At 39.8% G+C, this 14,172-nt stretch overlaps 2 protein-coding genes across 17 annotated transcripts; one reads left to right on the top strand and one right to left on the bottom strand.

The window, feature by feature from the left end:
• Positions 1-51: 51 nt before the first annotated feature.
• Positions 52-11,883, top strand: LOC100678789. 16 transcript variants are annotated; one of them, XM_016984500.3, is made up of 13 exons: positions 52-1,574; positions 2,253-2,461; positions 4,492-4,693; positions 4,794-4,966; positions 5,042-5,164; positions 5,334-5,546; positions 5,654-5,921; positions 6,242-6,417; positions 6,535-6,861; positions 7,715-8,026; positions 8,468-9,028; positions 9,225-9,292; positions 9,391-11,883. In XM_016984500.3, exons 3-13 carry the CDS (start codon positions 4,518-4,520, stop codon positions 9,535-9,537), a joined length of 2,544 nt encoding a protein of 847 aa, XP_016839989.1. In that variant the 5' UTR covers positions 52-1,574; positions 2,253-2,461; positions 4,492-4,517; the 3' UTR covers positions 9,538-11,883. The 16 variants fall into 16 exon arrangements, with proteins under 16 accessions (XP_016839989.1, XP_016839987.1, XP_032454425.1 ...); XM_016984498.3 differs by having other exon boundaries at positions 2,222-2,461; XM_032598533.1 differs by lacking the exon at positions 2,253-2,461 and having other exon boundaries at positions 107-333; positions 717-1,574.
• On the bottom strand, positions 10,604-13,525 carry LOC107980850. Its single transcript, XM_016983514.3, has 2 exons — positions 13,179-13,525; positions 10,604-13,069 (listed from the first exon to the last, which is right to left on the bottom strand). Exons 1-2 carry the CDS (start codon positions 13,498-13,500, stop codon positions 12,615-12,617), a joined length of 777 nt encoding a protein of 258 aa, XP_016839003.1. The 5' UTR covers positions 13,501-13,525; the 3' UTR covers positions 10,604-12,614.
• Between the last annotated feature and the right edge of the window lie 647 nt (positions 13,526-14,172).

Here is a 14,172-nt window from a genome sequence, read left to right as displayed (position 1 = left end):
CACTCGCGAACAAAACGTGTAAGGTACTTCTCTCTCCCCCCCCCATCCACTCTTTCGCTCCCTCTTCCGAGGCACGCTCGCACTGCTGCAGCACGACACTGTGCGAGACTCATCAGTATTGAGACTGACGCGGCGTGGGCCACATTCAAAGCGTTCCGCTTCACCTGCGCGTGCAGGTATATATACATATGTAAATATACTGTGCCCCGTGAGTAGTGTGCGTATGTTTGCACGTGTGAAACATAACACATCAGCAGCTGTGAGCAGTTCGTTCTTTGTAGCAGCGTATCGTTGGGATTACTCGCGAGTGAAGTGTATGCCGAAAAAAGAGAAGTAAGTAACGAGGAGGTTTCGCTGCAGTACACCGAAGCAAAGCGATATCTTCTCTCCTTCTCCGTCGTTTCCGCTTCTCTCCGCAACGCAGCAGTGTGTACACAGGGCCGCTCTCGCCAAAGACGGAAATACCTATATACAGCGAAGCGAGCGAGGAAGAGAGGGTTACATAAAAAGAAGAATCGACGAGTGTGTGTGTGTGTGTGTGTGGGAGAGGAGAGGACGACGGCAAAGGGCCAGAGCGCGTATATGTAAAACACGTAGGGCACGAATTCTCCTGGTGCCGCTATACCTGCCGATATAGGTATATAATATATATATATATATATATATACATATATACGCAGGAGAGAGACAGGTATTACGAAAGATCGTCGTAATAGCGGCAGCGAGGCGCTAAAGGTGCGGCCACATCGTGCATCGTGCAGGCGCACTCATGAAGAAGCTTCCAGCTCTTTGTGCGCGTTCGTCGATGAGCAGAGCGGAAGAAGCAGAAGAAGAAGCAGGGGACGGTAATACGTCGGCTACCGCTTTAAAGGGATTTTCACGTGCAGCAGCTGTGTGCTCGTCTGCTAGTGCATAACGCGCACACACGTAAGCGAATCGAACGAGCAGTGTGTTTTATATATAGGTGATACGTACGTATATGTGCGCGTGCGGAAAATAGTGCCGAGGGAGAAAGAGAGAGAGAGAGAGAGAGAGAGAGAGAGAGAGAGAGAGAGAGAGGAGTTCGATAAACCCAATGTGCAGGCAGCAGCAGGCGCGCGCACGCACGCAGTGCGCACCTTAGACGAGGACTGTGTGTCGTGAATACGTATGGCCGTGATAGTGTCCAGCTGTATAACTATATACGACGAGCTACATCGTCAGAAGTGAGAGTGAGAGAGAGAGGGGCAGACAGTCGCGTGTTGTTTTTGTTGTGCTCTCTCTCTCTCGCTCACTAGCGCTCTATCGGGAGTCGTTTAAATCGCCAGAGGCGTGCGCGCCTCGGACGTCGTCGTCGTAGCAGCGCAGCAGCAGCAGGCTCAGCTGTAACTGTATTATACACAATCTCCAAGGCAAGAGAGCGAGAGAGAGAGAGAGAGAGACGGGACGGGCGACGTCTCGCAGCAGCAGCAGCACAGCAGCAGCAGTGTGGAGTGAGCCGAGGAGAAGAAAAATGGAGGAGTATAGGCAAGGGCCACCAGCCTACAAGCGCCAGAGACTCGGCGATCCCCTACAGGCTTCGGCCAACTTTCTGGGTGAGCAGTCCGGACATCTTCCTCCTCCTTCCACGGCTACCTGTCATATCTTCCTCGATCGAAAAAAAAAAAGTCGTGCGCGTATTATACCGTACCCGCGCACATACATGTACACACGGACAAAGCCAGCTGAGAAAGAGAGAGAGAGAGAGAGAGAGAGAGAGAGAGAGAGAGAGAGACAGGCGTATACAATATAGAGTTGCGTAGTTGCAGCAGCAGCAGCAGCACCAGCAGCGCCTGCGTTATCGCCGTCTCTCTCTAGCCTTTTTTGGGATCTCGCGTGGGGGGAGAGAGAGAGAGAGAGAGCGGACGTCTGTATCGCGCAGATGCAGCTGTCTGCCCTCGTGGAGACGACGTCGCTCGTGGAGGCAGCGTTGTTGACTCATCCACGGGAGTACGCTCTCTCTCTCTCTCTCTCTCTCGCTCTCTATGTATATATATATATATATATACGTGCACACAACACATCGATCGAGGAGGATTGAGGTTGTAGAAGGAGAGAGTAATACGTGTGCGAGAGTGTATATGTGTAAGTGAGCGAGTGGGAGAGAGAGGAAGGGCTGTTAAATGCATCATATGTAGTGTGCGTGTGCGTGTGTGAGCAATTCTCTGGAGGTTCTCTCTGATCTTTTTCTCGGTTCCCAAAGTACTCTAGAGCGTTGGAGAGGTTTCTTCTAGAGTCGCGGAAGGCAGGCTACGCGAGATTTTTCGTGCCCGGCGATACGAAGGGGCGAACACAGTGAGAGAAAGAGAGAGAGAGAGAGACACACAGATACACTCGACGAGAGAGAGAGAGAGAACTAGAGAGAGAAAAGAGGAGAGGCAGGCGTACCCACGGGATGTCATGGCTTTAGCCGATTAATCGATATGCTCGGCCCGATAGACTGGTATATATGTGTACTTTTTCGATTTATAGACCTTTATTAGAGTTTATTAAGTCTCGTATTATTATTATTATTATTATTATTATCTGGCCAAACACTAGTGTGTATTTTATTACTCTTTTTTTTACTCAAAGGTGGGGGCTGTGCATCGTACTGGCGGGAGAGAGAGAGAGAGAGAGAGATAGAGGATATAGAGAGATGCGCTCAGGGCCCTTTGAGGACGATGATGAGTAATGAGGACGCGTCGCTGGTGTTTTTTCGGCCGACCTGCATCAGCAAGTGCAGATTTTTCTTTTTGGGGGAAGGTCGAGCGCTCGCGCGCGGTCAAAATTTTTTCTCGTCGCGACTGCATGTACTTTCACTTTTTGATTAATAATCAATGAAATCGACCGCTTTATTTATTTATTTTTTCTTTGTGAGTGTCGGGCTTATCGTTAACGAGTTATTCTTTCCGGAAGTGCTTTCGTGTCGCGCGATGAGAGTTTGAAAAAAGACGAAGCTCCAAACTCCATTTTGGAGCAAGTCGCGATCGCGAGATGTTAGTGGCCTTTTGGCCTTAATCACTGCAAGCATTGAAAAATTTTTTTTTTTTTTTGGTGCACGAGACGCGTATTGATTATGTGTGCGGTTCACAAGACGAAAATGTTCACTGCGTAGTTCTCAGTATAGTTGACGCGATGTTCAGATGATTATGGGAATCAAAATTTTGTTGCTATCTATTTTGTCGTTTATTTACTCGCGTACGGTTTATTGATGTTAAAAAGAAAAACTAGTCCTCTAAGGGTCAGTGTCTTTGAAAGCTTATAACCAGGAAAGACAGGTGGAAAATCAAGGGCTTCTGTGTCTTAATTAACCTTCAATTTTAAAGTTATCCAAAAACTAATCAAAGAGGCATAAAATATTTAAAAGTAAAAGTGATTTTTTTACAATTTGAAGTATACAAACCAAACTGTATATGTGATTTTTAAAATTAAACTGACTTTACATGCATAAAACCTTGTCTTCAAAATTTATTAAAAATTTTTATTAAAAAAGTGACTAGTTCTCTAAAAGACTTGGTATTGCCCTTTAAAAAAGTAATCTTAATTCAAATAAATCATTCCCGTAAAAACATGATCGATTAAGCTGTAAAATTGTCAAGGCAATTAAAACGTGAAGCTTAATTTCATAAATTTCATTAATACTATTTCCACCTATTTCCTTGAGGTTGTGTTGGTTATCGTAGTGTATCATCAAATGATATATCGGTTCAATTTTTCATTAACATTAATCACTTGTAATTTTAATTGAGATTCAACTCTTTGTTTCATTGATAATTAAATATGTTTTCTTTATTATTTATTTGAGTTTCTATACTTGATATCATTGATTAATTTGATTTGTGTTCGCATCAGTTATAGATGGTTAATTGAATTTTAATTGATTTATTCGATATCATAGCAGCCATGGCCAATGCACCCTTAACTTTGTTATAAACTTTAGAAAGTCAAATACGAATTTCCTTTACTTGTAAACTTGTGTATTTTATGTTAAATATAAGAATAGCACTAATGCGTATAAATATCAAGGCTACAGATCAAATGTAATGGAAATTAAACATTATTTATGATTGATTTTTGATACTCAATAAATAAAACCTGTTTAAATATTAAACCGGTTTATAATACTGGGCCTTTATTAAATAATACAAGTGTTTCTTAATATATGAATAAAATATAGTTAAAAATTGATACTTGAAGATTTAAAAAATTCTAAACTATTCAATCTTACTTATTCTAATAATAAAACCAAGTCTTATAATCCAGTTTAGGAACAATAAATTATGCAATTCGATAGTTCTTTTATGGTCTATAATCCGTTACTTCTTATTAAAGTAAAAACAATCGGTATCAATTTAGTGATTCATTTATATTTATACGTATAGCAAAAGACTTAACTGTTATATGGTAACCTAGATGTACATGTAATCTTTTTATTAAATTTCTAGTTAATCATATTAGAAATGACATTTATAAAATGAATATGCTTTACAGATGCTAGAATAAATCTTGGAGCAAATATGGTACCTTTTGGTTACATTGCATCACAAGACAGAGAAGTAGACATGAACATGGCTGCTATGCCTATGGGCGGAAACTTGGCTCTCAATCCGGTGCAAGATTTTGGTCAGCTTGCAGTACCAGACTGGCGTCATGCTATTGCTCTTGATAGCAGAAATCGAGCTGTGCATAAAATGTAAGGTTTTTTTCTTCAGAACAGCAATTTTTGAATTACTTATTTTGTAACTTTACACATAATTGAGCTAAAACGAGTGTACAATCAATTTTTCATACAGATATCAATCACTTATGCACAATGCACGTAATGGAGAAAACTCAGATAATCGATCACCAAAGTGGATTGCTGCAGCCAGAAAAATTGAAGGCAAAGCATTCAAAACAGCAACATCACGGTCACAGTATTTTACCCTTGTAAAAGAAGAAATTCATAAAATAGAGATGGGATACGGTAAGAAGTTATCTCCTTGTTTATATTTAAGCAATTAGTTTTTTGTGATGCTGAACAGTTGTGTTTAATCAACAGGTTTCCCAGGAATGTCTAGTCAATTTCTTCCATCAAGTAGTACAACTTCAGCTGCTGCTGCTAATAATATACAACTAGTTAATATGCAGCAAAATTATGGATCGAATGGCTTTGGTGAACCAGGTAATTAAAGTTGATTTAATAGATCAAATTAATGAATTCAAGTTTGTAAATTTATGAAAAAAGTGCAAAGTTTTCTGAGTCTATCCATATTGTTATTCAACATGTGTAAAAAAAATGAGGAATAATTTCCTCACATTGGGCATATGATAAATATCATTTGTTTAAACAGTTACAGCGACTCAATCTCATAGTCAACCAGGCATTGCTCACTCTACAACGTCTGTTAATTTATTCTCTGATGAAGCTATTGGTGGAACTATGAGAATACCAGTTACAAGCTCTATAGGCTCAGCTCGTCCACAGTTTGAAGCATATGGCAGACCACCAGGACCTCGACCATTGCTTCATGCAGATCAAGTGCCTGGCAGTAGCATACCAATAGGTGGGATCATTAGTCAATATAAAATTCTGCATAATAAACTTTTTGAGTAGTCATTATTATAGCTTTTATCCTCGAGTTATGTTGAACATTTTTTAAGGAGACTTAAGGTTTTCTAGGTGATCCAACGCAGTTCATGCCTAACGCGGAGCAAGTTTTGGCCCCGAATCTTTTACATTCGATGAACGCTCTAATGGCACACAGTCAATTTATGCCTTCGTCAGCAGTCGGCTCACAGCAGCGCTTCGGTCTCAACGACAACGGACAGGGAGTGCTGTCGGAGAACAGCAGTATTATCAACTCGCAGATGCCCGGTCGGTCCAAGGAATGGCACAAGTCCGTCACTTTCAACGACAGAAACCGTCTCGTACGTAAAATGTAAGTGTCGCCGGCAATTTCAAACATTAAAAAAAAATAATCCACTGGATTACGCATTGAACAGCTTGTAATAGCTCTTGCAAGATTTTTTAATGTAATCTATTCAATATCTCCTTACTTTTGATTAATTCTATGAATTGTAAAAAGTTCTTAAAATGGACCGATAATCAATCAAAAGAATGGGTGAACGATTTATCAGTCGTTGATATTTCATTGCCGTAAATGTGAATATTAGCAAAAATTAAAGTTATCAAGAATTTTTAATAATACAACAATTTCAACATCAAATTTTATAAACCAAAACTTAATTGCTTTTAAAGGGCCCAATATCTCTCGACGACTCCGGTTCCTCAAGCTGGCAGCATGGACAACAGAATGAACAGTTGTCTTGCCATTGCACAGAGCGTCGAAAGCGAAACGTACAAAGCAGCCAACTCATTGGCACAGTATTATGACTTGATGGCCAAGCGGTGTTACTTTCTTGCAAAAGATCGAGGTAAGATGTCTTTTGCAATGTTCTGCTGCTCTTTTTCGATGCGCAGCAGAAATTCATCGAGGCAACTTTTGTCAATTCCACGCGAGGCGATAATAATTCTAAAAATAACTTTTACAGCAAATCCAACGCAGCAGCCAGGAATCCAGTACTACAATCTATCGGACATCCGGCGAACGTACGAAGCGCTGGGCATCGCGTACCCGATGAACCCATCGCCGTTCCCAAGCAACCCACCGAATGGCGGGCCTGCGGGCAACGGTGGCCCCGCGGGCAACATGAGACTGCATGGCGGCGAGGCGCCACCCCCGCCAGGTGTTATGCCCAGCCTCATGGGCTCGCCGGGCGCACCCCTGCCGTACTGCGCGTTCGCGCGCGGTCAGGCTGCCCAATTACAGCAGGCCAGCCACAATCAATTTCTTGGTACTGATAGTAACGAACCGTCAAGTAAATATTGCGCTTTATTTTTGTTTCACTTTTTTTTGGCTCTCTGGCTTTTTTACTTGCTGAAGTGGAGAGGGGAGATCACCGACGTGCTGACGGCACGACTGAGCGAGTGTTGCGATTGGTTGGAGATGTTGCTGGCGTTGCGTAATTTTAACGAGAATTTGTCGTTGACTGTGGTTTTTTTTTTGATGTTGTGATACAAATATGTGTGGACACGTGTCATCCTTAATTGATCCTCGAACATTGATTTAATCCAGTGCAACTTAGATTATCAGAATTGTTTAAACTTTTAGTATATTCGCATTCGAGGAAGTTCTTTTATCTACTTGATAAGCACGGTCTTTTCAATTCATAGTTCAAGTATGACGCCATGATGACACACCCGTTTGAAAGCTGTGACATGACGAACATGCAATTACAATATTCATGATTTTTCTATTATACAGAAGATGCGTGAAAAATTGTTTAATTTTACAAAAGAAAAGATAATTCTATTTGAAATTTTTTAAATTAAAACAATTAGTACGATGTTTGAAGAGTCATGAAAACTTCTGTGTCATCTGTGCTCACACGGAGCTATTTTAAATACTTCGTTCTCAACGTTTAGGAAATAGCTATCGGTCACGTTCTCTTTTCTGATCGAATCGATACTGCTATCGAGATAAATTTCTTAAGTGTCACAAAACTGTAGCACATCTTTAATTAATAGTCGAGGATTGTATTACAAAAATTAATTTTACATAATCTCTGTGCCAATCGAGAAATTCGTTCGGTCAGCCGCTTATACATGCATCTCCTGCAAACCAATGTCAACTAATTTTTAACCTGTCATGTTTGCTTTTTGTCCCTCCTGATCGCTTCTTGCAAGGCGCAGTGCCGCTGAGTCTGGACGCGGCGGAGGTTCCCGAAGTGATCAAGCAACTGGCTCACGCCTACAAGTGTCAGGAGCGCGAGAACCAGGAGAATGACGTGATGCTGCTGTGTTCGTTACCTCACTGCCGTGAGACGAAAAACCTCCTGAACCATATTACCACCTGTCAAGTGGGCATCAATTGCTGCGGCTCGACCAAGGAGATCATTGACCACTGGAACCGCTGCACTGTCAGCGAGTGTCCTATATGTCTGCCTGTCCGGCAGGCTGAGAGAACGCTCAACTCTACCATCGGTACGTAACACGCAGATCGATCCGTTCTATGGGCTGGGGTACTATGTGCAGGTATTGATTCAGTCGGGCTTATTAGGTTTGTTACTGTTTTGCTGAGCTGCATAAGCAGTCTATTGACAAAAACTCTTTGGAAAAAGCAGTTTTTCAGCAACACTTCTTTTTCTTTGCACCGATTAAATCAGTCATACATTTACGAATGTTAAGTATGTAACAACGTAGTTTTTAAGAATTAATTAATATTTTTATGCATCGAATTTTGATAAAATTTGAAGAAAAAAATTATATTATGCCATCTATACTGGTATCTTTTACATAATACAACAATTGTCATAAAATACCAGCGATTTATATGATTTGATTCTTATAAGAGCTTGCAGTTTTTTAAAGTCGAAAAATTCAGTAAAACTTTGCAATCTTATTAAAAATCTTCTTTTTTTGCAGCCACGACGACAAGCCTGAACAACCAGATGAACGTGAACCCTGTGTTTATGCGCCGTCCGCATCGAGGTATGGGCTCGAGCTACCCGTCCACCGCGACCTCTGGTTTGCTCTCGAATCAATCGCAAAACGGACCCAATGGTCTAAATGGTCCGAACGGTGGTCGCAACGAGCGTATTTCGCCTCGTTCCTCCATGTGGCACTCGAACTACAACGACAGTCCTAACTGGCGCTCGGCCAACAATGGTTCCGACATGTCGATGGACGGAGGTGGCGGTATTCTGGCTAGACGGTCGCAGCAGCGCTTTTGGCTGCAGAGTAGAAATGGCGCGAATCGACACGAGAGGCGGGCACCTTACAACAATCCTTGGGCTGCGCCTGAAATTATTTTCGTGGAGAACGCACGCGGACAGCCACCAAGAGGTCCCTCGCTATTCGGACCTGTGGGCAGTGGTAGAAATATGGACAGATTACAGCCTTACGGTACGCCGTGGCGCTCACCCGACATACTCTTTGTCGAAAACGTTAGGCCCGCGCATCGCCAGGTTCAAGGTGAGATACGCTGTAAGGATCGACTTCGTTTATTTACTGTAGGGATTATTGTTAGTACGAAAGCTTGTCTGAACTATGTGGTGTTAATTTTGTTAAAGAAGTTTCTGGAATAAGTGCGGATTTTAGATTGAGATACTTAGACACATTTTACCAATTTACGCGTTACGACATAATTACTAATATACATTTTTTCGTTCGAAATTCACAGACTCAGATGAACCAGTTATCATTCCACCTGAAGAAGATGCCACTCCGAGTGAGCATCAGCAAATAATGGTGAGTATTCGAATTCGAAAAAGTTATTCTATTGGTATACTTTGGCGTCTTAGGTTTTTTCTTGCTTGAAAACTACTATGTTTAATATTTACTTTCAGGCCATCGTCAAGGTTGTGAAAACGCACGGCGGTCGGTTGGAGCAGAAATTCCGTTGCGCGCGGCGGAGTTGTACCGCCGCGTGGCCGTGCCTCCATCGACGGCTCGCCGCTTCTATTCAGAGCCACAAGACGCCGATCCCGGGATGATCAGGATGCCTCGGTCGTACTTTTATACTCTCAGGGCACTTCTACAAATCGTTCCTTATCATAGAGCTAGTTTATTTTCAAAGTGAGTTCTATTTTTATACGGAGATCGAGTCAGTGCAAGGACTTTGTGGTACAAAACGAAGAAGGGACATGGTAACGACAATGGCTTCGATGCTGCTGATGGCGATGATGAAAATAATTTAACGATGCAATGACGACCGATTATAGTTTTACTGAAGGGATAAAGAAAACCAAATGTCTGTAACTTTCTTGCGGGCGAATCTTACGATTTTTGTTGTACATTCTGTTTTTTTCAACCCTTTTTAATACAAGGGTTAATGTTCGTTTCTTTCTCATCAATCTTTGCATTGAGCGCCGAGCGCCGATTAGCAACAACAAACGTGTATGTATTAAATAAAAAATGGCGTGCTATTGACTTAGCACTTGTTAAATGAAAATCATCAATTGGAATTATGATTTCGAGGTGATTCAAACAAAAAAAGAAAATTGAATTAAAATAATTTGTATTACAATAATATGCTCTTGTGGTATAATTAAATTGTCCGTTTGGGTATGTGTAATAATAATTGACGATGAACAGTAATGTTTAAACGGCGAACTAGGCACGGCTATAAATAATTACTTTAAAAACGTTAGTAAACTATTGGCTTTAAATAATTTTGGGCGATTTTAAAAGTAATTTCAAGTCTTTCGTAGTTATTATAGTAGTAAATATGGTGAAACAGTTCAAATTCATTAACGATTTACTACTGATTTGATAAGTAATTATTAAACGTGTTCCAAATAATATGAAATTTATGAGCGCGCCAAATGATAAATTTCTATTTTTTTATTCATAGTTTGCTGTATAAAGTCAACTTTCATTACATGGTCGCTTTTTTACTATTGATTCAGCTGTATGGTTAAAAAATTCGTCTACACTTAAGCGATTGTCGTGATGATTTCCATTTTCATGTGTAAATCGTTTCAGCTTCAGCTTTGTCATGCACTTCCGTAAATTACATACACGCGAGGATATTGCGTTGAAGGTCAGGCAAAAGTAGAGTAAGGACCTTAGGCAAAGTGTTTACTTACTTTTAATAATGAAATTTACGCTGTTATTTAGTGATTGAACGTATTATTGCTTTTGCGATTAATTATTTTTTTTTTACGAAAAATTGGTTACGTTTCAATTACAAAATTGTATTTTTATATAGGGCTGATTAGGATGTAAAAATTATATACACGCGAATTATAAAGATTGTATAACGTTTGGCGATTTTGCTAAAAGTTCTAAGTTGTAATTGACTAACAACTTAACCGAAAAAAAAATATTTAATCCGATTAACTGATCATTTTATTTTTGATCATCAGGTTGATGTAAATTTAATTATTTTTATTGCTCGTTTCATGCTTTATTTGAGATGCGGCAAATTTGTTACAAAGCAATGAATTCTTAATTGTTAATGATCTTATTCTCGCAGGACTTATCCTAATGAAATCAATGGAATCAACTGTTAGGATTTTAATGGTCCAATGGTAGATTTTAAATAAAACCTTGTGACGATAGATTGTATGTACTGTATGACGTATTATTTTAACTATAAGAATTTTCATTTTATCATATCAATAAATTTATGTTTTACATATTAATAACATTATACTTGTATCGTAATTCGTATCACAAAATCGTCAATTAAGGGAAAAAGTCACCCTTGTATGATTGTTATCGCTTACTAGTAATCTTTAGATTAGAAATCGTATTTTACAAAAAATACGCATTTAAAAAAAATGAAACTTGTGATAAAACATAAGAATGATTTTGTAGATAAAACAATATTGCCTTGAACGGGCAACATAAAAATAAAAAACATATGAGAACTCGTGTTATACATACAGTTTTACTGTTTTTTACGTCGCCTGAAAATAAAAAGAGTAATAAATAAATAACGATAAATTCTCTTTGTTGATCATTTCTGTCATTCGTTGAGGCGTACATACATACACATAAAACATTTAGACAAAACACTTTACTCTTGTACAATGACAATTTGTAAATTCTGACAGCGTTCCCTTAATCGAACGATTTTTGATTGTATGCTGCGTACCGATTGAAGCTACCGAATAATAAGTTGTCAAACTGTCAAACGCACATTTATTAAGTGACGACGATGCAAACAAAACCAACGATAGAAATGTTCCGAAGCGCGAAGGAAAGCGATAAAAAAGGAGTCGAGTCATAAGGAAGAAATCAACAACAACAACAACAAATTCTGGTGGTTATGGATGCATGCTATTGAGAAAGACAAATGAAAAATATATAAATACAAAACTCGTTCAATTGTGCAATATGTGTAAAGTGATTATACCGAGTAGATCAGACGTTCAATTACCCCGTCATTATTTCCTATATCCTTCGCCCTCCTCTCGACGCTTTTTCTCTTTTATCGAAAAATCGAAAAAGCAAGTGCATTTCACGTGACTCCCATCCACTATCGATACTGCGAAAAATTTCATGTCCTCACGGACGCCTGCAAATATTCTATTTTAACAATTCATGTATTTGTGCTGTTCGTAAGGTTTAGAAATTTGATCAATAAAAGACCGAAAATCTTAAAATTGACTTTTCCTGTTTCCTCTCGTACATAATGTTTGTCATTTCATCTAAACAAGAACGACCTATATATTTTAACGATCTCACCTACTATTTTTTTTTTTATGAAGTTCCTAATAATGAACATTAAGAAAACCGCTTATCAATTGACTTCAGCGTTTTTTGTGTCTATACGTAGGGGCACCATGTTAACCGCCGTAGCACCTCGTAGTATACATGTGTACATAAATATCTCACAATCGAGTTTACTAACGCGGACAATAGCAATGAATTCATTATTTCCCGCTAATAGAAAGAAGACCATTTTAGGTCTGCATTTTAAATCCAAAATAATGAAGAAAAATAAAGAATCAAAAGATATTACTTTTCTCACAAAAATCACTGCCTTCAAAGCACCTAACCAAGCGATCTGCCTTGCTTCTTTTACTGTTCCAACTCTGATAATAGACAATGTTTTCAAAGTTTACGCAACACTCATTAACTTGGTTTTAAACAGCTGAACCTTCGTATCCCTGCTGAGTTTCACATCAGGATTTGCAGTCTTCTGCATTGTTCCGATGATGTTTCCATCAGCAGCGACTTTTGTAAAATAGTATTTGTCAAATTTGTTATCGAAAACCATCGTCCTTCCTCTATCCGTACCCATGGTCAATAAGACAAATCTACCATCGGCTGAATTATAAATTCTCACATACTTCACGAAAAATTCATGCTCAATCGATGCGTTTAATTTTAGATAACCCTTGTCATCAAACTGCCAGATTTTTACACAAGTCTCGTCGACAGCTGTAGCTATGCCGATCGTCCCATGAGCAGTTGAATATGCCACGGCATTCTTCACGTATTCGGGATCATCTTCATCATTTAAGACGTTGTACTGATCATCATCCAAAATTGGCAATAGCATCACCCACGAATCTGTCAACAAATGCACAAGTAAGTCAAATATTCAAAGCCTGTATAGAGTTAGTCGAGATCTCATCACAGAAGATTCGACTCAAAAAGACTTAATTCTCCAACTGCTTACCGTCAGACTTCTCTAAACTGCTTTTCAGATATCCATCCAGTGTGTTCGTCACGTAGAGTTTACGCCTCTTATCGGTTACTAGCACACGGAGAGTCGTGCCTTCATAATTACGTCGAGGATCATAGTGCAACCAAGATTCCAGCTTAGAAATAACGTTTCCTTCCACGTCGATGTTGTACTTGCAGTACGTACTTTCGCTGCAGAGTATCACAATGTCAAAAGAATCGTCCTTCGCCATGAAAAAGTCGGGAGCATTTGTAACGTAGTCCGATAGAACAAGTTCTTTGCTTTGGCAGGTGCCGAAGTTCAAGATGCTACACATTAAGAGAATCGTCTTCGTCGGATTGTCTGCTTTTCCATTTGTCACCTGTATTCATTATGATGAATAGGCAAAATTCACCATCGCCGGTATTATAAACTCTCGCGTAATTTTATCTATCAACAATTATGTGGGTGAAAACAATTTTGATAATGAAGCACATTTTTTCACAGGATTCTTACGTCATACGTGCGCGGGGTACAGGGGCACGACATTTCAGACTGCGGTCCCTGCACAACTGCAGTGCAGTTGTGCTCTGGTCCTTCAAGATACTCACCGCAATTAAAGTAGGTCAGATCGTAATAATAGTTTTCGATCGCGTAGAACTCGATGTACGTTATCCATCCAGTTATGTTCCAGTTCTCTTTGAATGCGACTCTTCCTTCTGCATTGCTCGTTTCCAAGAAGGAATACAGGAACGCAAGGCATTCTAGTCTCGTCAGAATTGCCATGTTGGCGCACTAAGCCCCGCAGGTCTTGCTCTGTAGCTTAAGCTGTAATTGACGCTGTTCGAATGTTGGTATCTTTCTTCGATACACTCTCGAAGGTCCGTTTTTTTCTTCGAGATGATAAAGAAATGGGAAATCCCAGAGGCTGGGATTATTTCGTTGAAATAGACTCAATTCGGAATAGAGGATATTGGGCAAGAATAGCACTATTTCCTTAGTGATTATA

Source organism: Nasonia vitripennis, chromosome 3, assembly GCF_009193385.2.
Source record: "Nasonia vitripennis strain AsymCx chromosome 3, Nvit_psr_1.1, whole genome shotgun sequence".
Classification (NCBI taxonomy): Eukaryota; Metazoa; Arthropoda; class Insecta; order Hymenoptera; family Pteromalidae; genus Nasonia; species Nasonia vitripennis.
The sequence above is the reverse complement of the archived record's forward strand: the minus strand, read 5'-3'. Positions and strand labels throughout refer to the sequence as shown.